We start from the raw sequence: 27,793 nt of genomic DNA, 5'->3' as shown, positions 1-27,793 counted from the left end.
ATCGACCACCCGCGTTTGCTCTTATTGAGGAAATTCTTCATTAATACAAAGCTCCAGCTAAATCAGCCTACTGGATTTACTCAATAACGTTGAGAAATGAGGTTTGGGTTTTTGCATGAATTGGACTGGAAGGCCTTTTTTTCCTGTTCAAAGACAATATTACATATAGCTTTAAATGCTATGTCAGTTTAAATGTTATAATGTTTCACAATCATGTATTTAAACACAGAAATCTGTTTATTTACCCAAACAAAACAGAGGAAATGATTCCAGCCCTCAGGTTTTGAATTCTCGTTTAAATATGTGAACATCAGTCCACAACTTAGAGATGTTTGTGTATCTATGTACCTCCAAAATACTCATATTTCATAGGCTTTTTCACATTAATATTCACCAACAGTATCACAAAAGTTCTTTTTCTTTTACATAACTGTAAGCAACAGTAATTCTAGAAACACTAGAGAAAAAAAAGCATAGCAATGTCCACAGTTACAAGAAAAAGTGCACATTACTTGGTCACAATCACAGTCATTACTTGGAAAACTATATGTAACAAGTAGATATAAAATATCACTGATGCCTTAAACTCATTGTCAAAAACGGAATTACATAAAATTTTGTACATGAAATAAGGCAAATTTAGGAATGCACAAGAAACTTGTTATTCAACAAAAGCTAAACAACAGAACAGATAGTACAGTAAGCATAAACTAAAGTACTTTTTTCTATATACTTAAAAATAAGCCTGCCGTAGTGCACAAAGAAAACACCATTAATGTGTAATCAATATTATAAAATAAGAAATAGAGGGGTTGGGAAGAGTGGGGAAGGGGAGAGAAGAGTTTTATTATAGTTGCAGCTGCTTCCATTTACAGGTTTGTACAGGTTTTAGCTAGGCCTGGGAATTATACAAATCATACCAGAAGTGTCAATGACCTTCCTTGGTAAGAATTTTGTTTAAATTAAGGAAAAAAAAATAAATACACACAAGAGTGCAAATTTTCAGATTGTCACTTGCAACCTCTTAACATTCATCATCTACATCCAATCACAACTAGAGGGACTTGTATAAGACAGCAGCAGTGATCATGGAGTTAGATGAGCTTATTGTAAGAAATCAATTTATCTTTTTTTTTTTTCTCAACGATATGTCTTTTTTAAAAAACCCTCAACTCTTTATTAATTGCTAATAAAGCTGCAATATATTACAGAATGGAGTTGAGAATGGTATGAATGCAGGAAATGCATGCTTCCTTTGGAAGGTATTCCAGAGATGACAATTTACAGTACACGGGGGAAGAATTATCCAGCATCAAGAGTTACTCGTTGTAGAAAGAATATGAAGTTGGGGGGAAGGGCACAGTCAGGGGTTCAAGAGAGGAAGGGGGGACTTAAAATAGCTCCTCAAAACATTTTCAGGACCAGTGAAAAAGTTTACCAAAGTAAAAATGAAAAATCTTGAATGAAAACAAAAATCTTTTGTTTTGTTTTTTATAAAAATTACATTTTTTTAAAATACAAGATCCTTTTAATTGCAATTGTGCCCTGTAGCAACAGGACATTTGGCAACGTTTTGCCATATACTGCAGCTTTAAGTCCAATGAGTCAGTATCACATTCCACTAATATTGCACTTGGATCTTGAACCTTTTTTTTTAAACCATCACAGCATCTTCTGTTTCCTCCACTTGTTAGAAGGAGTTAATTTCTAGCCACTTTTTCGATATTTATGCTGACACACTAAAACAAAAGCAATAGGCTGGACACAGTAAAGTACCTCAGAAATACCGGAGGTCGAAGTTCACTTGAAGCACCTTAACACATCACTTTATGGATCAAGAACAGTGTGGCATTATGGTAATTAACTCTCCTAAAAGACTGTGCAGTAACTGAAGTGTGTGCTCTGGGAAATCAAAATGTCATCAGTGGAAACTGAGATAAGACCAGGCCAGTGTGAAGGTCACATGACTCAGTTCTGCTGCAAAATAAGGTTTTCCAGTTCATCTGCAGAACGCAATAAAAATGCGGCTGATTCTCGATACCCTGCCACAAGCTGCCTCACTGCATTTATTTCGGTTGGACTCAGCTGGGGTCTAGAGCTTGAACTACTGGAGGATCCAGAGCTGGTTGCTAACTGCCTCTTCATACTGAGATCTGTTGGACCTGCAGATAACAAAGGAAAAGGAAAGAAGCTTCAGATCCACTGCCAGAGATGGTTCCCAGGTTTGTAGCTACAAATGCAGAGTAGCAAAATCTGCTCTCAGCTGAGTGCCAGCTAGAAGCAGCAGAAGCAAGCAATAACTGTTCAGTTACCAGTCGCCTTGACAGGAACCACAGCGATTTATATTTATGTATGGCAGACACCCTTGAAATTCTACTTACGTAGCATGAGGGGCAAGTCCACTGCCAGCAGAAAATTACCCTCTGGGGGTATCCCAACAGTGTAAGCTACTTGCACCCCAACACTGCCCCGGGATCTGACGCTGGTGAGCAGGCAGAAGGTTCATCTCCTGCGCCTCCCCCAGCTTCAGCTGCCATCGTAGCCTTCATGGCAAGCTGCACACTTGCAGTTTTTATCACAGAACATCAAACTTATGTTCTCTAGATACCTACTTTCACATTTTATGCTCCAACCAACGTGCGACCAGATTGTGAATCCCTTACAGACGTAGAGAAATGGTCATTCACTTGACTAGCCCTGACGCCATGTGATCACTTACACAAATAGCTGGTCATGAATGAGATTAGGCCGGTGACAATCTGGCTGCTACCGTGAGGAGTACACGATCCCCTGTGGGGGCTGCATACAGCTGGAGGTTTGTTGCAAGGATCTTGTAAGGCCTGAACACTGACCAGGGAATCTGCACCAATCGCCGTGTTGCACTGGCTGCTTATACCAATACACTTAGCCCTTTTTGTCACAGAATATTCTCAAGACCATGTATGGTGCGTGCAGAAGACATCCCTCCTGAGGGCAGCCTGCAGGTTACTGCCAGCAGCAAAACCATCTGCCACCACGCAGTTTGGTTTTGTGTGGAATTTCCCTGGTCGTTTGAACATAGTTATTCATCAGCTAAGATGGATGGTGCTTTGGTGAGATGTTTGAATTTTCCGTTTGTCACAATGCATCTCTTTCTTCATGGAGTGTAAAATTGAACAGATAAAATTGGATTGAGGACTTTTTTTCTTTTTTTAAACATAGAAGGATACAGATGGCAAGTATACCTATCAAGCAGTTTATTATGTGCAAATCTGGAAAAATATTGCTCATTTATTTTGACAGTGTAGAAAATCTATATTTCTGGGAGGCAGAAGATCAGACTAGCCTGATCTTAATCTTAAGACTCTCTTGGAAATTGGGATCAAGTTATCCAAAGCAATGTATCTTGCTTTCTTATGAGAAATATAACACTGTTCAATTTCATCTGGACAAAGTAAGTCAGTGCCAAGGTTTCTCATCATTGGCTCATTGGATGGACCTTGCTTCCTAAAAAGACTGGAAATCTAGCACATTCAACTGTAGAATATAGAACACACCAATTCATACTCTAGACGTTCTCCTAAATAATCCCACCAGAATCACAAGATTCATAAACAGACTCACTATCTTAAGCACTAACGGAAAGAGATGTGCTGATCTCCAGAAGCTGAAAAGCTGGTCATAAACCTTACTTATTTTTCTTTCGTTTATGTTTATGTAGAGATACAGCTGAGACCACAAAGAATGTGGAGACTGACATGTCCTCACACTCACTGAAGTTAATGAAAATCTCCCCTTGAGTGAATGAAAGCAGAGCTGGGAATATGAAAAGAAACTACTCAAACAGAAAGGGTCCTATTATATCTTATTTCCTACTATGCAACTAGCATGAACAGCACTTAGCCTTACAACTGTATTATCCAGTTTTACAGTGGCATAAATGAACTGACTTTTAAATAACTTCCAGTGTACAAAGGATAAATAAAAGGACAATTAGCTTAGTGAATTTGTTTCAGCGTGACTGCACGCTGCAGGGAAATGATCACAGTGTGAAGAAGCTCAGAGGATATCTCTAAGTAAAATCTTAACCCAGCACAGAGAAGAAAGCTATACAAATCATAAAGCCAGCTGGACTGAATGGCTGTAAGAAGCCATTAAAGACTTCTATATTTATTGAGGCGGTAGTAAAAAAGCTACCACTGACATATTGAGGGCATTGTGCTCCATATGAACCTACTTTAACTTTTATGTTCTTTCCTTGACTCTCATTCATGTCACAGCCAAAAACACACACACAATATATGGCAGAACAGAGTTTCTCCAGCAGAGCATGTCTTTTTCTGAAACGAAACTGAAGGGCTTTTCTCATTGGTAATCCAGATTTTTAAGTGATTGAATAGGATATTAAGTTTATTTCACTCATAAGTAGAAAATACATAGAAATGTGTTTGCTTACATCTCTGAAGTTTTCCTTACGAAAATTGATGACACAAAGTAAAAGCACCGCTCTGAAAGGAAAACTAGGAGAAGACCAGATGCCCAGCACACATAAATCAGTGTAACTCCTCCCGAGTCTATAGGGTCACAGTGATTTACACAAACTTAAGATCTGGCCCTGTATTCCCAGACGTCCAGATTAACAATAATGAGGAAAGTTTTTGAACTCTTCAGAATCCCTGAAGATTCCTGATCCTTGGTCTTTGAATCCCTGAAGGTACTGGAAATAAAGTTTTGTGCAAGTGCAAATCTGCAGTCTGCATACACAAGGAACCATCAGGACCCAGAACTCCCCTTGGTGTGGGAGACTTCTGTTGTATAGAGTTCTTGTATACAAAGGAAATAAGAAATCTCAGATTTTAACTTACCCCAGCTACCTCAAACTATTTGATTTTTTTTTTTTTTTTTTTATTTCTATATACTAGGAAAATAGGATCTTACTTTACTCACCAACTCCTGCCTTGTACTTAACAAGTCACAGTGTTGTCCTTCTGAAAGAAAGGCCCCCTGAGCAAAAAGGCAAAGAAATCTACACACAGAGAAAAGCATGCATGGCTATGGTTTCAGGACAGCGAGTACATTCCTAACTTTTAAGGAAGGGGAGCCCCATGTGCTGGCAGAGAGGTGAACAGAAAGAGAACAAGCCATGCTTGATGTGGGGATAAGGATTTTAGTTCTTTTTCTAATTATGTTATGTGACCTCTACACCTCAGCTCTAACGCTTGCCTATAACAGGCCAAGCTTTATATCTGGGACAATACCTCACTCAGACACTAGCCCCAGGATGTATTCTACTGGTCTCAGCTTTTAATAGCTATGATAGACACTCACAATGTCCATGTCTGAAAGCAAAGATTAAGCTTATATTGCAGAGATGAAGACAGGATACTTATTTTTATTTATTTATTTGTCTTAGTGCATACTACTGTAACTCAAAATTGTCAGCTCCCATATTTTTATAACAACACAATATTCTCTTAAGCAGTGGGTTAAACAAATTCCTGAGACAGATCCTTTCTTTTATACTCTTTCAGAAGACTGAAGTATTGTTCCTCTGCCTCTTGCCAAGGCCACCCAATTGACACTTTAACACATGAATATTTTCAATTTATCACTTCAGTCCAGTTGCATAGACCTAATTTCCCCTGTGAGGTGAAACTGTTCTTGTTGAAACCACCTCAAGCTGAATGTGAAGACTCTGAAAAGCCACTCTTCATGTGCGAGACAATCATTTATCAAATTAGCTGCTAGGAATATCTGCCATTAAATACACTGCAGGACAAACAGCTTTTCTGTAAATTGCAAGACTTGGAACTAGTTATTGCCTCATGCGCTACTCATTAGCACATGATTTATATCAAATTCCAAAATATGGGTCAGATGTAGATGTGCTGTTACTGATTGCTTAGACACTATCAACTGTCTCAGCAAAAATCCCTTATGAATTGTATGCTGCCACTGGGTAGCTACCAATCTCATAATTAACAACTACTGAAAGAATAATAAATGTGTCAATGACTCTCAAAATGGTTATCACTATTGCAGGTAATAATTTAGAAACACAAAAATAATTTTAAAAAGCTGTGTGTGCTTAAGCATCTATAATTCTACATCTTCATTAATAGTTTAGCAACCTGTTTTATCAATGAAGATGTAAAAAGCAGTGGCACTTATTTATAGAAAAATTGCTCTCGCTTTGACATTTCCCTTGTTTATCTTCTCTATTTCACCTATTCTCCTCTCCCATTTTTTCCCCCATGAGTGGCTTTAGAAGTGAGTATGTACTAAATTCTCATATACTCCAATAAAACGAAATAGAAACAAGTATCAAAGTATGCTACTTCTTCCAAATCAGATTTATTATTGCAAGAATGTTTTATTGTGATATTATGCATCTGTCAGTGTTTCTTTTCCTCCTGCCTTCAAACAGAGAGCAGATGTGCCTAAAACTATTGTTTCAAGTGCCAGGAGATCTCAGATCAAGAAAACAGGGACTAATGAATCAGACCTTTTTAAGCTTCTTTCTCCTTTCTATACCTTTCCCTCTGGAAAACATATATTCAGCTAGTTTAGATAGGAGAAAAAACTGCTGTGTTGCCTGAGGATAGAGATGTCAAAACACAGAAATGCCTATAGCCACTGAAAGTCATGCATTTTCAACAATCAGCAAACACCCTGGTCTGTGATGAAATGATTACATGAAGTCCGCCAGTAATGTTTCCTATACATCACAGGAGATTAATTATGTGGCATACATCTGTTTTGCCTTAATGGCTGTCTCCTGATCTTTGTGCAAAGGTAGAAAAATAGGATACTGCCCAATATAACCACAGACATTCCATCTCCATTCCTATGGTGGGAGCAGACTAATACTTGTATATGCCATGTATCTGATAGTTTGAAGAGGAGAAGAAAGGGGGAAGAGGAATAAGGGAATGATCTTAATATAGAATTCAGCCACTGTTTCCCAGAGAGAAATTTCCATCTTTGCCACAACATAGGTCAAGCCATTTCATGTCTCCCAACCTCATATTTTTCCTTTTTAAAATGGGACTAAACAGTCTCATAGGTTCCTAACTCTATCACTCTTGTTCTGTGTCTCTTCATGCCCCAGGCTCCAGCTGTGTTAGAGACAAGCTATTTTGTCTCTCCTCTCTTTCTCCACTTTGATGCCATCAGGGTAGCACTGAGAACATAGAAGACTGTGAAAGAGTAGAGGTATAAAGAAGAGCTGGAGAGAGCAATCACAGCAAATATCCCGTTCAACACCTACACCACGGCCAGCTATGCTGCGAGTAACCCAGTCAGCACTTTAAGAATTAGCTACGTACTGGATATTCTCAGCTGGACTTTTTTTTTTTCTTTCCTAGTTTATTGCCAAGAAGCCTCTACTGATCATGCAAACGCCAAGATTTTACAGAAGGTTACAACTTCACCAAATTTGAGGGTGTGGAAATGAGGCACCCACCCTACGGTCACATGCAAAAGTGGGTCTAGAGAGCTTGGCCCTCCTCTCCCTGCCCCAGAGCAGCACAGCCATGCTGATCGCTGGAGCTCAGCATCATCAGCTCCAGGAGCTTCCCCCCAGCTACCCCATCATTTTCAGCAGGAGTGCACCGCTTGAAGGACCAGGAGGCAGAAGGACCAGGAAGGCTGATTTGCACGTGGGTAAGAGGCCTGGCTAAAGCGAGGAGCAGCTGGGAGAGCAGAGCCCTCCCGGGCCTCTGGAAGGGAGCAGCAGGGAGAGGTGAGCAGCGTGGTGGAGTCTGGCAGCTACCAACTGGACTATGGGACCATTGGTCATGGTCTGCAGGCCCATCTGTGGGAGGGGAGACTGAAAGAGAAGCCTGCCAGGGCTCGGTATTTTCCTGTGGTGTGAATGTGTTTGGATTTGGCAGCAGGACTCACCTGAGCTGGAAGGGGACTGGACGTTCGTGGTGCCTGGGATGCAGTGCTGAGTTGTGGCTGTGGTGGAGGTAGGCTGCAGATCTGTGTAGAGAAACAGAGACACAACAGCTGCTTTATCTTACTATGACATAAGACCGTGTCCTGCATGGCCAGTCTGCCACAGAGTCTGCAACACTCCCTCTTTTTACACACACAAAGGGAAATGACTGACATTTCTGCCTAGAAAACCAGGCAACAATGCAGAAGGAACAAATTGCCTCCAGGAAACCTAGCAATGGCAGCAGAATCACTCTCCACACCTAGGGAAAATGGATTTCAGGAAATGAAGTGGCTGTGGAGAGCAAGCTTCCAATGAGCCCACCCCGGCTTCAAAGAGTGCTGACAGCTGACAGTCATTGGAGAGAGCAGACAGTGACCCACTGGAATTGAACACATGGGGAGAGGGAGAAATTCCACCCTGTCAGGAGAGGCTCATGCAGCATGCAGGGACTTCAACAGCTTCTGGCTGCAGCAAGAGATTTTGCTCCCAACAGAGCAGCCTGTCTCCTGTCCTCACCCTCCTGCCCTCAAGCCGGGCATCCCTCCAAGCTTGGTCCAGGTGTGATGGAGCAGGGTCAGCTGAAGCCTTTGTGGCTGGCTAGTAGCTGGCAAGCAGATTTTGTTTACCCCTACTGGGCTACCCCACCTTGGAGATTCTCTGTTCAGTTCCGCAGCAGGAACTGCATTAGCTTTAAAAAAGAGAGCTGTGGAAATCCACCGTTCTCAAAGAGCAGCTCTTCTTTAACATTTACAAGAATCAAAGACAAAGTGCCCAAAGGCTTCTCCCCAGCCCATGTACAGGCTGACAGAGGCTCTGTCAACCCACAGATTGCTTGATGACAGGGTGAAGCTTTCCAGCTGAGCTGGCTTGGTCTGAAGGGTTTAAAAGCAGGGGAAAAAAGAGAACCTGGTGCTGTAAGCCCAAGCCTTTTCCTGCTGTGCTTTTTTTCCTGCCTACAATAAAGGAGGGGTCACTGTACAAGCTGTTGCATTCTGCTTGCTCACACTGAGCATTTGCATGAAGGCTTGCCCCATACAGTTGTGTAAGGAGCTAATTATGGTTCTGTAATTAGCCATGTGGAAGGACAGGCTGAGGAGGGAAGCACTGCAAGAGCAGGCATAGAGAGGTCCCTGAGCCAGAGCCGCTGAACAGTTGGGCGAGCAGATAGCTAGGTCTGTAAGATGGGATCAGAGTAGGGTTGAACTTCATAGGGGAAGAAATAACCAAATTGAGTCACAGCATATAAAATAAATGCATCAGTTGGACTACTAGATAGGACAGCTAATTGGATATAGTCACTATATTATTGTGGGGGAAGGTCCAGAAATAGGTATTCAAGCAGTGAGTTTCAGCTAGCTTTTGCAAATTCTTTATTCTGTTTTAGCAGATACAGAAGAGCAGCGTATTTGTTTATACACACATCCTGACTGAGGTGTATATTTATTTTGAAACTAGGAGAACATTTGATGGGCTACTAGTCTGAAAAGGAAATGCATTGTTAAATTACTTTGTAGTAATTTAAGGAGACAGTCCTCCACAAACCCTCCCATGGACACCAGTGTTCCCCACACTGCTCTGTCGTGGGTCACCAACTTTCTCCAACTGGATTCTCTCCCACGGCTGCAGCCCTTCCCGAGCTGCTCTGGAGTGGGACACCCCCACATGCTGCAATCCTCCCAGTGCAGAACTACAACTGTGTACTTTTCCCACAAGACCCCGACCTTCTTCGGGCACAGTCACCTTGGTCGTCTAAGTGAAAAAAACACAGGCCATAAATCAATGTCTGCTCCACCGTAGATCTTCATGGGGGGCTGCCCTGCCATCTCACCACAGGATACAGGGGGGTCTCTGCTCCGGCACACCTCCCCCCTCCTTTCTTCCTCCGTTCCTCCACTGACCTTGGTGTTCATGCAGCTGCAGCAACTCTTCCTCACAAGTCCCACTGCTCCTCACCACGTCCCTTCTTAAATACATTATCGCAGAGGCGCAGCTGATGGGCTCAGTTTTGGTGCAGAGGTGGAGCTGACTTGGAGCTGGGGGAGCTTCGAGAAGCTTCTCACTGGAGCCACCCCTATAGCCCCCTCCCCTGCTACCAAAAAACCCCACCACTCACTCAAACCCAGGACATCCCTGAAAACAATTTGCCAGCCAATACACTGTTCTCCTGTGCTGGGTTTGAGTGAGTGGTGGGGTTTTTGGTAGTGGGGAGGGGTCTACAGTGGTGTCCCCCTGTGAGAAGCTTCTCAAAGCTCCCCTGGCTTCAAGTCAGACCCACCTCTGCACCAAGGCTGAGCCAATCAGCTGCGCCTCTATGATAACATATTTAAGAAGGGGAACTTGGGAGGAGGAGTTGGAGTTGGGAGGAGTTGTAAGGAGAACATCTGTGCAAACACTGAGGTCAGTGGAAGAATGTAGGACTGCAACATGCAGGGGTGTTCCACGCTGCAGCAGCTTGGGAAGGGCTGCAGCCCCTGGGAGGGACTCATGTTGGAGAAAGCTTGTGGAGGACTGTCTCCTGTGAGAGGGGGACCATGAGGGCGAAGGGGAAGAATGTGAGTGGTTTCTCCCACCCTGAGGGGAAAGAAGTGGCAGCACTGACTGCATCCCCCACTCCCTGCCCCATGCGCTGCTGAGGGGAGGAGGTAGAGATATCGGGAGCAGAGCTGAGCCTGGGAAGAAGGGAGGGGTGGTGGAGAAGGTGTTTTTAAGACGTCGCAATGCTTCTCACCATCCTACTCTGTCTAAGTGTTGTTAGTGTCTGTATTAAATTTATGTTCTTTTTTTCTTCCCCTAACAATTCTGTCTTTTGCCCATGACCATAATGGGTGAGCTACTCTTCCCTGTTCCTGTCTCAACTCCTGACCCTTTTGCTTTATTTTCTCCTTCTCAGTGCTGGGGAGAAATGGGGGGAAGTGAGCGGCTGCATGGTGCTCAGTTGCCCTCTGAGCTCAAACCACAACATCTCCAGAGAGGGGACTCATTATCCATCATAACAGCCTTGTATATGTTTGGAACAAGACTCCCAGAAGCAGAGTAGCCATTGCAAACAACTGTCCTTCAAGGTCTGTCAGGAGGGCAATGGTTACCTCTCACAGCTGCTACTCCATCCACTCTTCTTAGTCTACAAATGAAAAAGTAAATGTCCATGGACATATCGGAGAGGATTCACAGATCACAAAGATCTTGCCTCCAAGTGAACTGGCCAAAGAACTCCTCCAAAAAACTGTCCTCCCATTTTTGATGTAGGGAAACCAGCTAGTGGAGTCAGAGCACTATATTCTCAATAGTCAAGAGATAATTAGGTTGGCTACTGATTGCTTTTGTGTCAATGAAACTACGAAATTGATGGAGCTGCCTTTCCACAAATTTCCTAACGATCTTCCTGAACTGGCAGGTGGGTCACAAATCAGCAGCCAGCTAGATTGCTAGTATCAACAACAGGTTTCCATGTGCTAGCACAGAGACTTTCAGTTCATGGGGCTTATGTGCTTTGGATCCTGTAGGATCCCTGCAGAGAAGATGGACACCTTTGCACAATGCCCCAACTATGCACAACCACCTAGGAGAGGTGCAATGGTTTAGTAGTCTTCCAAAGTAAGAGGATATACAGACAAAATTTTTCAGTGTAAGTAGGCAAAGGCAAGAAAGAAGAATGTTTGAGTATATGTCAATATGCAAATCATAAGCATCCACCGGTCCCTTCACCTCAGCAATTGATATGCAGGGAAATGCAATTCACTGCACAGTTACCTGGCCATGTTAGCTGTGCAGCATTTGGCAGTTCCTGAATAAACACTTCTTGTCCTGAAAAACCCATTTTGAGCTTTAATTGTGAAAAAAACATTGGAGTCCTCTACATTAAAGGTACAAAGACAATGTTGCTTCTAATCAGAAAGCAACACTAATTTATGAGGTTGAATTTGTACATAATTTTTTAAAATTGCATGCAGAAGTGACATAGAATACTTTTGCCTAAATCCCACAATCCTCTGAAAAATGGGAGCTATGAGAATGTGTCCTATTACAAGAGGTTTGAAAGGAAGAACAAGTACACAAAACAGTTGTGATTCCTCACAGATTAAGATTATGTAAAACAGGACAATTCTGATGGCTGCTGACAAATAACATTTGAGGAGTTTAATCCTACTCCTAGTTGGGCGAAAGAGCAAATGCCAACCATTTTCAGTGGGAACAGGATCGGATCTTCTCTGGCCACGATGTAAAAGACAATTTTAAAGTTCTTATGCATTTTCCCAAGAAACTAGATTTCCTTAGCCTGTCTTACTCTTATGAAAATATTTGATCAGAGATCATATTCAGTACCTCAGATGTGGTTTTCAGGCATATGAAAACAATTCTAATTATCATTAACTCTCTTTAAGTCAAAGACTTTTGACAACTAAAATATAATCTTTTTAAAGCCTTTTGAAAACTTAATGCAAACCAGCCACAGACCTTTGAGGATTCTGAGGGTGAGGAAGCAGACATGACTGAAGATCACCAGTACACCATGTATCAGTAATTCCTTGCAGGCTTCAGCCCTGATAGTGTTTTGAAAATTGCTTAGTATGTTGAATATAGAGGCTGTAGCTGAACAATTACCATCTTGCCTAAGTCAGCCTGTGTCCCTGAAGCAGTGCTCTCCTCAGCCAGAGAGGGATCAGCCAGGACAAAAACCCAGGGATTTCTCCATCCTCTGAGGCATTTTTTAAATACCGTTCTTGGAGGCAAGAGACCCTCAGGCTTCACTTTTCTCTGACAGACAGACAATACCCTTGTTATCAGAATGGGCAAACCCTTCCCTTTGCTCTGAATTTGTATGAAACCAATATGGGGGATTATTTCAAACAAATAATACAACTCACTTACATTTGTTTGTTACAAAAGCTTGCAAATGCAAGAAGAAAGGAATGTAGTCTAAATAAATGACACTGCTGTTTTTTTTCAGAGGGACATACAACCTCATGGTGACACATAACTGCCTGCATCATTTTTAGTTTACAGTATAGATGGATATGCTGATTTCTCATTTAACACTTGGTGTGCCAGATCCCTATCTGCAGTAAGCAAAAGTAGCTAGAGAGACCATGTGAGAAATCTAGGTCAGTTCATTTGTGTTACAAAATACAGAGTTCAATGTTTTCAAACTCCATCCACAAAGATACTGATGGCCTCATTTTGTGTTCAGTAGAGAGAAGAGGACAATAATGACAGGGTAGGTCCTCATAAAGCCATGTAAATTGAAGATCTAACCTGGCATTTTTTCACTCAGCTTGGTTAGAGACTTCAGGTTCAGTCTCGCCCTATTGTGAATTAGTCCCTTGACACTGAAAAGAGACTATCATGCAGTGAGCAAGTATTTTGCTCAGCAGTAGCTGTTTGTGGGATTGTGTTCCTGCTCATTATCTGATAATAGCCTATGGATATTGAACCTTTTGGACTAGCTTTCTGTACAGCAGGGGGAATCATACACATGAGCACATATACACACAGGCACATTTTGTTTTAAGTAAGGAAACTTACCACTGCTAGAAGCATCATTGAGATTTAGCAGCCCACCTCCGAGCCCTCTGTAACTATGGTAACTGTAGGTCCCATTGCCATTGATGTACAACACCTCCTGTGTGCTGGAAACAGCTGATGTTGAGTAAGTGACCTGGGCTGGCTCCTGTTTATACTGCTTGTCAGCTGGAGCAGCCTCATCCTGCAAAAACAAGGAAAGGTTTTGAATTATTGTTACATTTTGCCTTCCACAAGAGGGTCTTTTCCATTGTTAAGACTCCACATCCATTGTTTTCATAAAAGTATAATACATGTTATGCAAGCACAAATATGTTTCTGACTGACCCAATATCAGCTGAAAAGAAACAATGGAAATAAGCAAGAATTTAAGTTTCCTACAAATCTGAGAATATTCCTTTGTTTGTGCTCCCGAAGCCAACCATACCGTTTCTCAAAGCAGAAGATGCATCCTCTCACTCTGAAGAGCTCACAATCTCCTGCAAAACCCAACCCTGTCCAAAAATAGCACGGGAAGGGATAGAAAAAAGCCATTACTTTCTGAGTACAGGAGTGACTCTTCCAAGCCAGAGAATCATATCTTTCTCAATAAGACAACCAATATTGAATGCACCAACTACTTCTTTTGATGTACTGGCCTCATAAATGACAGAAGGAATAGAGGAATGGAAAACCCCAGCATTTCCTATATTTGCAGAGGGCTGAGTGAGCATCCATCCACACGAGGGCCAAGTAGCAGGATGCCTCTACAAATGTGACTTGAAAGCATTTGTTATCTGTGTATGAGCAGGGACTGTTTGTACACCATGAGTTCCCTTCAGTACTCCCTGTTTGCCTCTTAGATGCTTGCATAATATTTAACAGGATTTAGCACAATGACCTTCCACTTTTCCCCTAAAGGAGACCACGTTTCAGGTGAAAGTGTATTTTTCCCCATCTGCATTTAGCATAGCTACTGCTTAGAGCACCCCACCTCCACTCACGATCACAGAACATCCTTGTGGCAACTTTAGTAATGAGACAGGTGAAAAAAAGAAAAACATTAAGAGAAGATTTAATATGTTTTAGTAGTTGGAAACAAGGAAGGCTATCAGTGTGTGACTGCTCAGCCCACCACGGGGACGCGAGTGCCAGAACTTCTGATTTAGTCTGAAAATATATATGAACTTTTTCTTTGTTTCCTTTAACTTGGAGACTTTTTTTATGGGCCTGGTTTTACACTGATGAAAATATATTTCAGTGATTTCAACTAAAATGGATCTAAAGAAGAATAGTATTTAAAAAAATAGAGATAAGAATGCTTGAAGACCCTTTCAGAATAGTTAACTGAAAAACGATCGTTAGAATTATCTCCCGTTTGTGTAAGATTTTGTCCATTTTATTCCTCTCTCTTCTGAACAACAACGGTTGCTAAATATACCAAACTCATTAAGAATGATATAAAATATCTCAAACCTTTTTTACAGTGTTTACTTAAAAATAAGAATATATATACCAGCACAGAGGGATCAAATGATTCAAAATGTGTCCAGTGTCTGTGTTGAAGCAAAAAGGGTTCTGAAGCAGCTTTCCTGTTTGCATTAGGTGCAGTCGTTGGTTCCACCTCTCAAATAAGACACTACCAACTTTTCTGAGATGAAGATATCCCTGTCTTGTAAATATTTACTGTTGAAAGAGACTTGGCACAACTGAGATGACTCAGGAGAAGGTATATCTATTATTAACAGAAATTTTAATATTTAATACAGAACACTGAACCATCACATAATTAATTCTATAAACAATCAGAATGGGGCCTCTTGGGCACTAATATGAGATGAGGCAAAGCTTTGCATTTTTAAGAGCTGGCCAAACTGGCCTCCTGCGCATTTTCTTAAGTAACAATAGGCTTAAACAAAGGGCCAAAATGGCAATGTATTTTTTCCAGGAATTTGACTTTAGTATCCTTTACCTTTTATTTCCAAAGTTCATTGCTGTCTCTTATAAAAGAAAATCTATTATTTTTTTCTGAGAAAATATTCATAAGCTATACAGTAAAGTTCTATCTTGGCAACAAAGCTTAACTCATCGTCCAAATCTTTAACACTCTCAAGGCTGAGATGTTCTGTATCCTTATGTCTAGAACTAGATGATACTTCCTGCCATAGACTCACTCAGAGACATTTTAGTCTCACAAAGATCAATAAGGGACCTTCAGCAAATTTATCAAGGACTGTTTTCATGGCATGCAGTACAGAGGGAACTAACTCTTACAGCTGAGCAGAGTATCTCAGAGCCTGTCCCCCAGACTCTCTGGAGCCCACAGATTTGATGTCCCTGAATTTACATGTCCCCCAGAGCCCCCCTAGTCAGTGCAGTGAAAACCTAACAGGGGATTTCTTGCAGAGCAGATGCACTGAGCTTCTAGCAGAGCACAGCAAGCAGAGCCCGGCCAGAGGGCACAACAAAGGTGCCTGGGGCACCTTCATTCATACCAGCCCACGTGTTAGAGCACACGGCCAAGAAGTGGGAGACCCAGGTTCTGTCTCCTTGTTGCAATACATGGTGAAGAGGCGGAAAATTTGGAACGCAAGGCCTTTGCTAGCTGTGGTGAGGAGAGGACCTGAACTCAGAGCTGCCAGCTCCTAGCAACCAGGCTCAAAGAGAAACTGGGGTGGGAGTTGTAGCTGAAGCTGTGCCATGGGGTGGAAAGAAATGCACAACTCACAGGGCTACAGAGATAGCAAACAAAAAGGGAGCATGACTCAGTTCCCTTTCAGAGAAGTGCTGCCCTGGAAGGCTTCCAGCCCTGCTCCCTTCCAGCTACTCCCTAACACAAAACTCACAAGCTGCTCTGAGGTTGGGAATCGCTGCCAAAGGGAGATCTTTGTGTCGAGCTAACCGCAGCCCTGTGCAGCACGGCGGTGTGCCATGGGCTGGGGCTTCAGGTGGAGCCCAGGTGTCCTGGTGGGGACGGCGCTCCTCGGAGGGGTGAAAGGGGTTGAGGAGGATGCTGAGCCCAGGACTCCGGGATCTGATTATGAGCTCTCATCTCTCGGCCACTATACAAAAGGTGGCTTCCTCTAAACATTATATGTATTTTTAAAGAGCAGAACAGTCAACTGTACTTAAATGGTGAATAAATTGCCATACATTTCAGACCTGTAATCCGGGCCTCACCTAAACGCTTAGCTCAGTGCTTCAGGATGATTAAATGCAGAAGCAGGGCAGGATTATTAGTGAGCAGTTTCTGAGCTGGCTCTGGTATCAGCCTTGCTAGTAAGGTTATGAACCATTAGCCTGGTCCAAGGGAGTTAGGTGTTACCTCTCATATATTCCCCTGGGATTTAAGCATTTTTCATAAATATTTTGTACTTCAAAAGGCAAAACTGGATCCTTTTTCCTTGCAGCCACACGAAGGATAAAGAAGCCAGTCTCTTTTTCTTAGGGAGAGAGAACATGACTATTATATTCACTTTTGTATACCTGGGATTTATTCTGCACAGATTAATGATCTTCTTTCATCTTAATTGCCTTTGCTTTTTAAACTAATGTAAAAATTAAACAAACATAGTGTTATTCCAGAACAAAGATTTTTTTAAAATTCTGTGTTAGTTGTTCAGCACTTCTTGTTTCCCCCTATATTATGTTTACACTGGAAAGGCTTAATAATTTATTTAAAATGGTATTTTTTTTAAAAATTAATTTCATAATAATCAATAACAATTAACTAGCCAATTAATAAAATGTTTGACCTAACAAGCTGGAACACACACTGTTTTAGTTCCTAACAAATTTATAAAACCTGCAAAGTATTAACTAACTACTTTTAAACTATTTATAATTTACCTTTATTAAGGAGTATGAACAAGATGTGGATAAAACATCTGTCCACCTAGAAATTGACTTATACCATATTCATCTTGTATATGGCAATGGAATTAAGTCATCCTCCTAACAATATTGCTCTTCTGAATTTCTTTTAGAGGAGAAGCAATTTAAGTCTTGAGCATATCATCTGGAAAATTGTAGAAATCAAAGAAATGCAAAATGCCTTTTAGGTACAAAAGCATGCTAAAATACAAAGCTATCTGCTCACTTGAAAAAGTGGAAGTATAAAGTACATAATGTGATCCTCAACTTGGTATACATCAGAGATCTGTGTCTCAGTTTTGTGTCCACGTCTGTACTAGGAAAACACAATTTTCTCCTTAAAAGAGCAGATAGATGCAATTTATTTTATTTTATTTTTAATCACAGAAGCAATTAAGTAACCCTCTAAGGAGAGTACATACTAAGAAGAGATTTAATGACCTATTACATAACCTGTACATTGAAGAAACCCTATACTGCTCTGGGTGATATTCTGAGCAGCTAATGAATAGTTTAAAAGGAAATACCATCCACAGTAATACAGATACTAGTGCAGAATGACACAACTATGGTACAAAGAGCCAGGCTCACCAGCAGTGTCTCAGCCTCCTGTTTCCCATAACAGTGGAGGCACTGCATACAGAATTCTTTTTAAAAAGTCTGTCCTTTGTGGAATCAACTCTAAAAATGTCATTGCTCCTTTCTGTTCCACATCTCCTTCACTACCAGCAAAATATTTTTAAAGAGTAATAGCTTATTAAATCTGTGCTGCACGGAGTTTAGATCCAATATATACATAAGTGTCAGAAATTCTGTGTATTTCCGTTAAGAGAGAGCAGTGCTATTGCCTTGACTCTACTGATAGCAACAGGCATTGCTAACGTGAATGTAAATCCCAAAAGGGAGTATATATGCAGACCAACTCACGTGGACAATGCTAGCTGACCAGAAAGCTAACAAAACTTCTGCAACAAGAACAGAAATGGTAACGTTCCAAAAAAGGCAAAGATGGCAATACGCATTTAACTACTGCTTTCATGAAATGCAGTGTCTACCAGACTGACAAATTAACAACTCTGAGAATGACAGCTTTTAACTGCCCCTATGTCAAGGTGATTTTTTTCCCACTCAATTAGAAAAAAGACAAAAAAGGCAAATTTATTCTTGCCTCTTGATACTTTCTTTTTTAATACGTTAAACGGAAAAATGTGGATTGCTTGTTGTTCTAGTCAATAAATACTTCTCTTGGAATACAACTCTGAGGTTAGGAAAACTCAAATGTAGATTAGTCTTCAAACAAACAGGCAAGCCGGGGACCCAATATTTGCATATGGTCTTCCATTTTTTCAGCACAGGAAAAAAATTTATTCACAAAACATGCTTTCATGTGCTTTAAATTCTTTTTTAGCCTCAATAGCTTGTAGTACAGCTTTAGAAGAAAGGAGATAATGTTTCATATGTTTTTCCCATTTGGAACCCACCAATTTATTTCTATGATTTTGAATCAGAAGTAAAATAAATAGAAACACATGATAAAACCATGCAGCAGTTTTCAAAGCATACCCAATTAATCCTCACAATACTTCTGCTAGATAGAACTTTTATCATGGCTTTTCAGATGGTGAGATTCTGGCAATAAAGGCAACCTTAAGCTAGCATTACCTAATATGTAAAGCACTTCAGTTCTTCAACCGTAACAACATAATGAGTTTCTCTTTGTGAAACTTAATTTTTAAAAAAATGGGAAGAAATCCAGAAGTTCCAACACGGGGCATGTGCTGAATCTGCAGGGAGCTGTGGGGCTGGGAGATCTCTGCCCATCTCAGCTCTTGCGCAGAGAAGCAGATGCCGGGGCAAGCAGCCATCACCGTTCAAGGAGGATGAACCACAGGATTCCTGGCTCCCACTGCAGGGCCCAGAAGGTGGCCCTGTCTTAGGCACTTGGAGATCATTGCTTTTTCCCTGCCCGTGACCTGATCATGTATACTTTGTGCTCTGTCTATTCAAACTTATTTCACACTGTCTCTTCAAAATCCCTGACTCCTCATCCCATCTTCCTTGCTTCTCCAGTTTCACCTTGTACACGCTATCTCAGTTTCAGTCTTTTTGCCTAGCAAGTCCTGATCTCTCTTTTCCAAACAAGTCTCTGACACCTGAGCAGCTTCAGCAACTCAAGACCTTTCATTTCCTAATTTGTATTTAATCAGTGTCACATCCACTGATGGTCCCATCTGAGATTTTCTCTCTCTTCAGACTCCTGTCAGTCTCCTAATCCCCCAAATCCTGTCCCACAGGGAGCAAAGCCAGGTTCCACAATTAGACAGGGCAGATCCTGTTTTCAATCTACATTATTTTTCTCTAGTAATAACTGATCTTCTTTCACCACTAGTTCTTTAGTTCACCTGACCGGTTTCATTCACACCACCAGCCTCAGCTACTCATCCAACCCCATCTCATAATCTTGCTTTCCCTTCATTCCTTGTTATCTCTGCTCCTGCCATGGTTCACAGCCCTGACACTCTTCCCCTTCTTTCTGCTCTGCAGTGAGGCCAGATTCCTAGCCACACCCACCAAAATTTGAATAATTTGGGAATTTAGCAACTAAAATGTTTTGACTGTGTAAAATATGTGCATCTAGCGTCACATCCTTGACATAAATTACACCACTATATTGTCAAGACCAAACACAGAGACTTTTTTTTTTTTAAAAAAAAAAAAGTAAATATAATACATTTAAGGATCAAACTACCCTTACAGGACAAAATTTTCCACATTCTTGAAAATGGATGAAGTTTTCTCTGACAGATTTCAACAGATGGGAGACATACAGAATGGTAAGTGTAATCCCTGGAGGCTAAAAGTCATGAAATTATCACCAAACTGCATATTTAGTATTATAATGGGAAGTGTCAGGTAATCTTAATAAGTGATGATACTACCAACTGCTTGGATGACACACATTGTTAGGACAGAACAATGGATCTTTTATTAGCTTTCATTACATTAAATTAATTCTCTAGTGTATGGCCCAGCTTTTAATTTTATGACCAATATCCTGGAAGCCTAGACAGTTTATTTTGACACATCACGGTAGACTAAATTTTCTTTTAATGCTGCAGTAAGGCTGCTGACTCAGTGTGCTTTGAAATGGTGGAAACGGTATTTCTGCAAATGACGGATGTGACTTTAGTTTTGGTTTCCATTGAACATTCAATCTCCCCTCTCCAGTTGCTAAGGTTTGTGTTGGGATTACTACTCACTAAATAAAACGTGTTCAAGACTAGGGAGGCCTGAACAAAATGAAATAGACCTACATACTTCACTGAGTTTGAAATCCAAATGAAGCTTCACAGTAGTCCTTTGCATTGGCTGACCTTCATATTTAAAGTACTGAATATTTATAGTCCTTTAAAAGGACAACATCAGTTAATATTGTAGGAGATGCTCTTACAGCTGTGATCTAAGCATGGGGGCAAGGTAAGTTTTATAGAAGAAGGTAACACCTCTGACAGTCTCATAACCTGTTGTCCAAAATCATCAGGACAGATAGATTTAAAAAATAATTGCACCTCTGGACAGATTTCTTCCCCTTTAAGTTTAGTTGTTCTTCATAAACAGAATTCCAGGTCTTCATCAGAGGATAAGGCACTTGAATTATGGATGAGGTCTATCCCTGAGGTTTTCCCCCAGAAGTATGAAGAGTAAATTTGAGCAAGCTGGCTAAAATAAAACAAGAAGTCAAGTTCAAATAATATCACAGAACTTATGCCAGATATTCTTTAGATTTGGAATTGCCTTGATAATTCAGGGGTGGACCTAGCAGTGAAGCCAAGAGGGCTATAATTGCTGTCCTCAGGCATGCACACTATTTCTCCTCTTGTAAGGAACAGTTGGGGGACTGCACACCTTTGTATTTCCCACCCTGTGTTATCAGATCTGGACCATGTTTTTCTCTACCACTCTCTCTGCATTATTTTTTTCACTTTTACTTACTTAAATCAAGTATGAAAAAAAAATGAGAAAGCCTGTTCTTGTGTGACATATTACGCAATTTGTAGCTCAGTTGGAGCTGGGTATTCCAGCTAAGCTGAACATTCATGCGTCAGATGTGAGCCTATCATCTCATCATTACATGGAGAGTATATCAGTCTCAGCGTAGAATTTTTTGGAAAAGACGTAACATTATATAAAAAAGTGCTCCTAGCATGCAGATGTAACTGTATTGAACATGTTACTGTCAGATATCTAGGTATTAATGATGATTTTGCTGTGAAGTCCAGTATCAAAATAGTTTTAATATTTTAGATAAAAAATGATAAATACAATAATTTTTTAGATGATGAGGAAATGTTATAGTCTAATTGAGCTAAACCAAGCATAATACAGAGTCCAGTTAGGCATCTAAACTCCCTATAATGCCAATGGTGATGTGGGAACTTGAAGCGCGTCTATCAAAATGTTAAGCTAGCTGCCAAAAGTTCAAGGACCTCCAAACTGTCCTCTTGACATAGGGTATAGAGCCAAGAAAAGAAAGTACCATGCTTCAGTTTCATATTAGAAGGGCAGTAGGTTCCTTTTGCTTTCAGGTTATTAACACTGAAATGAACTGCCAGTATCAGTGCTGTCGCCAGGCGTCAAAAATGACACAAGTCAGTGTTCAACGAGAAATGAAAGCATGAGACTGACACAGAAAAAGAAGATCAAAATAAAAAGGTGCTATTGTGTAGAAGAGAGAAAAATGAACCTCAGCCTTCTGCATTTCTGATAGAATGACACATTATTTATAGTCTGGAATGGGTATGTTAACCTTAAATAAAAGGTTAGTGTTTTCACATTGCAGTGTTTGAGTCTTGGTTTTTTTTCCACCATTGTCACTTCACCTGCAGAACAGAAAACTTTTTTGGAAGAGGTACTCGTATGGCTGTTGCAAGGAGCTGTCAGAGAATCACTTTTGTTGGAGCAATAGCAAACCAGAGGGATCATTTTTCATAGCCTGTCAGCTCTAGCCAGTTCATTATCCACCATGGTAGCAGAGGAGCAACATGAGCTTTCAGAGGTCACCAGTGCTGCTGGTTGAGCCTGGACACATGGATGAGCTATTCCTACAGTTTAGATAACTGTGGTGCAAAGTCACTGGGGAAAGAGAAACTGGGTTATTCTAAAGGACCATGTCTCTCTCTGTCCAAATGGAAAAGGATAGCATTTATCTTTTTCTGTGGTGCTTGAGATAAACTTACTGTTCCTTAGTGAAGCTGTAGATAGCTGATTTTTTAATGTGCTTTCCCTGGTGTACTGCTTTTCCATCAGGTAGAAGGGAATGTTAAAAAGTGTAACTCTATGTAGCAATCACATTTGAGGTGAACTAATGATGGAAAGCATCCTGCAAGTTAACTTTCTCTATAGCTCCTACTGTTCTTGTCTTAGGTTGCAGTTATCAACCTTCATAAGCTATTTCATAAGTTATATTGGACATGGTCATGCTCTTCATTTTTCTAGAGAATTTTAACATATGAAAAAATTTTGTTACCTGATAGTTTCACCAGTATTAAAGTTGGCTCAACATACAAGACAGGTGTGTAGTGCAAGACTGCAGAGTGCACTGTAGTGTATGCACAGCAATGACTTCCTCAGTGCAATTTTAAATAATGTGTCCAGCGATGGCCAGCACCAGATTACGAACAGCTACAGGCATGTAAGAGGCAGAACTGGACCTGGTTTGAATACATAAATCGTGCCAATGACTTTGAGTTTTGGAAAAACTCCAGCATGCTCATGGTATATTTCACAAAACACATGTGACATTTCCCATGGTGAAAGCGGTACAAATTCAGACAAAGGGACACGGGTGCCATGCAAAGAGCAGAAGAGTCTTCAGGGCCACCATTTTCTGCTTTGCAGAGGAACACCAGAGGAGAGGGGGCAGGTGGAACTTTTGCTCCTCTCCATTGTAGTAGCAGAGAGAAGAGATTTGTTAGGGCCCAGGCCTCATACAGAATTTCTTCCTCTCAGTATGGGCAGAAAACAAAGGCAGTTTTTTACTCTGAACTAAAGAACAGCACAGCATGGCCCTTGTCTCAGGCCTTAGGATAAGTTACTGATATAGGCCTCGTTTCAGTAGTCAATCTTGAGAATCCCTACCTCCTCTATGTGCACCTCCCCACCCACTCTCAGCCAACATTTTCCTTCAATGGAAAGCCATTTTCCCTTGGGAGACTGCGTCACCTACTCCTTCAGCCTGTCACAGAGGATGGGACCAGAGAGAATATCAAAGGATTCTTTCCTTCCCTGTGCCACCTCCATAGATCACAGAATCATAGAAAGGTTTGGGTTGGAAGGGACCTTACAGATCATCTAGTTCCAAACGCACTGCCATGGGCAGGGACACCTTCCACTAGACCACATTGCCCAAAGCCATATCCAACCTGATCTTGAACACGTCTAGGGAGGAGGCAGTCACAGCTTCTCCAGGCAGCCTGTTCTAGTGTCTCACCACCCTCACAGTAAAGATTCTTTCCCATATGTCTAATCTAAATCTACTCTCTTTCAGTTTAAAACTGTTACCCCCTGTCCTATCACTACACTCCCTGATAAAGAGTCCCTCCTCATCCTTCCTCTAAGTACTGGAAGGCTGCTATAAAGTCTCCCTGGAGCCTTCTCTTCTCCAGGCTGAACAACCCCAACCCTCTCAGCCTGTTCTCATTGGGGAGGTGCCCCTGAGCATCCTTGCGGACCTCCTGTAGACCCACTGGAACAGGTCCATGTCCTTCTTCTATTGGGGACCTCAGAGCTGGACACAGCACTCCAGGTGGGATCTCATGAGGGTGGAATAGAGGGGTAGAATCTCCCCCCTCAACCCACTGGCCACACTTCTCCTGATGCAGACCAGGATACAGCTGACTTTATGGGATGTGATCACACACTGCTGGCTCATACTCTGTCTTCCATCCACCAATACCCCCAAGTCCTTCTCTGCAGGGCTGCTCTCAATCCACTCATCCCCCAGCCTGTATTTTTGCTTGGGAACGCCTCGACCCATGTGCAGGACCTGACACTTGGCCTTGTTGAACTTCACGAGGTTTACACAGGCCCACCTCTCAAGCCTGTGAAGGTCCCTCTGAATGGTATCCCTTCCCTCCAGCATGTTGACTGCACCGCTCAGCCTGAGATAGCTCAAGGCACAGGACCTTGCTTGTTAAGCCTGCTCTTAAGAGAGCTCATTTGGTACATGCCTGATCCCAAAACTGAAACACTGCATAATGAACTCCAGAGCCTGGGATGCCTCTGTTGAAATTAGATTAGCTGAAAATCTGAAGAAAATAAAGGTAAAACTTCAGTGGAAATGAAGTACAGGTTATGTCATGTTTATTCTTATATTGCTGCATACCCCTTCCAGTCCTTTCAAAGCCAATTCCTTTGCAGAGGCCAGCACCTTGTAGAAGAACATGGCTACTGATCATTTTTGTCTCTTCCTCATTGACAGGTAGCACAAATGAAGGAGTCTGAATATGTGACCTTTCTTGCCAACAGAAACAACAGAAACCACAAGAAAACAATGTCATCTTTTCCCATCCCAAGAGCAGTTTTGCCTGCAGGTAATGGTGCTGAATGAATCAATGTATTACTGAAACTGATGTATGATGACAAAGGCAAAGCAGTACTTACTACTGAACCAGAAGGATGCAAAGCAAGAGAAATTCCTGCTTCGTGGTGTATTCCTCTCATTCAGAACAAGTGTTGCTATGCCTCAGGCAGCTCCACTTTTATGATCACAATCAAGCACTTTTCTTTGCATTTTCCATGCTTACATGTACTATCCTCAAGAAATTATCTCAGTGAAGCACTCCTATAAGGAGAGATGTTTCTGTTCCCCCTTGCCAATGGGCCATTTTTTAGTGACTATGATGGGCAACACTTTCAGCTGGGATAGATCAGCATTACTCTGTTCAGCGCAGGAGGACTGTGGCACCAGAGCACCAACAGAGAAAATTTTTAAACTCATAAATCAAACATTTAGGGAGCATTCAGGGGAAAGAACGTGGGAGTACCGGAGCAATGCTTGTGCCAGTTTTGCAGATTTATTACTACAATATCATCATGGTCAACATAATTAAACCTCCCACTATAGCTCTCTTCGTCTACTGCATTACAACTGGTATCACTCCCACCACTGACAGCATACTTTCTTGACACAAACCAGCTTTCCATACACCTGCTAGCTCTGGGGTATGGAGATGCAACTACTGAAAAGGGCTTTATTGGAAAACTGTGGGGTGTGATTTGGACTTTTGAGTGCTTCTTCCTGTTTCTCCTCTGCCCATGCTTTCTTTTCATATTACATATATTGGAGTGTGTGGCAGGGTGAATGAAGAAAAACACTATATGTTAGATTCTAAATAAAATACTTCTTCATTTAGAAACAGAGGATGACAGCCTAGACATGAAGTATTTGAATTAACTTCCTCAGTTTCAACTAATTAAAAATGTGTGTGTTCTGCTTTGAAAAGGAAAAAAAATACGTGCACTGGAGATTCCAGCATATTGCCATATTTACAGTATGGTGTCTCTTCCACAGGTACTTTCTAGTGGGAGTTATAGATAGCCGTCTTTAAAAAAAAGTTTTCTTGTCTGTTAGAGTAAACAATTACTTTTTTGCATGCACTGAATGAGTGGTTCTTGTTTTCAAGAGTAAGTTCAGATACTTTAAAGATATCTTACCCTGTGTTTGAGACATTTGATTGCTAATTATTTTATTTCAAATCTGCATTAAAACTTGAACTGCATGTTTGTGAAAACCAAAATTCTTTCTGTGAATTCAATGCAGGATGTCTATTTTTGTACACTGCCTCAGGTACAATTTGACTTTTACAATTTAAATAAATAAATAAATAAATGGTATTTTATTTTTAATACCTGACCTCCCTACCCTGTCTCAAACTATTTAGTAAAAAAAAAAAAAAAATGCTTTGCTACTGAAGAAGACCTGCTCTAATTTTTTTGACAGAACTTGGTGCACATCCTTTAACTTCAGTACTGTGAGGGTTCTGTATTTTAAAAGATTCAGTAGATGAGAAGTGATGCTTTGGGCTACGGCCTTTTGATTCCACAATTTTCAAACCAGAGTGGCATAAGCTGGTGGAAAAAACAAAGAAATGAACTTTGACTGGCCTTTGGAGGATGCACTTTCTGATTTGCCTCATTAATGGAGACAGTAAAGCTAAAGCTTAATATGAAATACCATGAGTAATAAGCATGAAATTTGTGCACTGCAACACAAATTTGTTCCCCAAATATTCTTATTTCAGGGGAGGATTCTTCTGGCATGATGCCTGGGCTGCTGGCCACAGCCTGCTTGGCTGCCTTGCCCTGTGCCTAGCCTCTTTAGCAGCTGGTGCTGCTCCCAGGCAGTGCACTTGGCTCTTGCTCCCACAGCTTATTATATTTTTTTATTTTTTTCTTAGAAAAAATATGTTTCTAAATTTAGTTTAGGGACATCAAGCCAGTTGTTGAATCACAAACATGTTCCTGCTATCAAACATAAGCAGTCTGTGCGTACATTTCTACATATATTTTCTGCGTGGAGAATTGTGCTGTTCTAACCAAGGAATACATCTGAATCCATTGTGCAACTGATTCTTTGAATTTAGGAGTAATTTATGATTGTTTAAAGTCTTCTAAATCTACTAATTCATTAACCAAAACCCAAATATGCCACTCTTGAAAAATAAGAGTTTGCACATGCATATTGGGTTTGCATTCATTTAATTAAACTGGTCCAAACTCTGCATAACAGGGATTTACTCACCAGAAATATTACTCCCTGCCTGTGCTGTAGGCAGGAGAGCATGTGCAATGAAGTCAACAGCTAAACACAGGAAAGGAATGACAAAATCATGCTTTTGACATACTTGTCTCTATGCTAGAAACATCTGAAGGCAAGAAAATGCTTCACGTTTAATATCTTGTCATATGAAATGGAGGGGTAAGTAAAAAGCTCTCTTCTCCTGGCTTTCACCACAGGAGCAGGAAGAACAATAGCCCTGACTTCAAAACCTCCATCTTTGGGCCTGAGGAGAGAACTTTTATATCTCCATTTCCATCAGCCTTTCCTCTTCCGCTTCTTTGACAGGAGATGGAAATTAAAGACACAGGGAAGGAGGCTGTTCTGGTCCCTGTTCATTTTCATTCCACCTATGGTAGGAAGGAGGAAAAGGTTTTTTAAAAGTTCCTGTCCAAGAAGTAACCTGACACTCCATTTCCGAGACTTCAGCTTTATCAACCTCCAGAACAGAAAACTTACATTGGCATCAATTTTACTTCACATTCAAGATCTTATTGCAGCTCAGGGTGTTTAAGTGTTCTCTGAAATCAGCAGCTTGAAATTCAACCATACATGCTCAGCACGAAGAGCCTGGAAAAATAAAGCATTTTCTAATTTAATGATCTCTGTGTTGAGGTGAAAAATTAGCTGCTCACCTTAGGGCCTCACTGTAAATCCAA

At 41.1% G+C, this 27,793-nt stretch overlaps 1 protein-coding gene across 5 annotated transcripts in view; it reads right to left on the bottom strand.

Moving 5' to 3' along the window:
- Positions 1–218: 218 nt before the first annotated feature.
- The window catches only part of NOL4 (nucleolar protein 4), a 195,212-nt gene continuing 167,637 nt past the window's right edge, over positions 219–27,793 (bottom strand). For all 5 annotated transcript variants that reach the window (XM_033001097.2, XM_033001100.2, XM_033001098.2 and 2 more), the window contains 3 exons: positions 13,448–13,628; positions 7,885–7,965; positions 219–2,162 (listed from right to left, as the gene is read on the bottom strand). In XM_033001097.2, the coding sequence (XP_032856988.1) occupies positions 1,969–2,162; positions 7,885–7,965; positions 13,448–13,628 (456 nt within the window). In that variant the 3' untranslated portion in view covers positions 219–1,968. The remainder of the gene's footprint in view (positions 2,163–7,884; positions 7,966–13,447; positions 13,629–27,793) is intronic.

Source organism: Tyto alba, unplaced genomic scaffold, assembly GCF_018691265.1.
Source record: "Tyto alba isolate M040663 unplaced genomic scaffold, T.alba_DEE_v4.0 Super-Scaffold_27, whole genome shotgun sequence".
Taxonomy (NCBI): Eukaryota; Metazoa; Chordata; class Aves; order Strigiformes; family Tytonidae; genus Tyto; species Tyto alba.
This window is presented reverse-complemented; position numbering and strand designations above follow the sequence as displayed.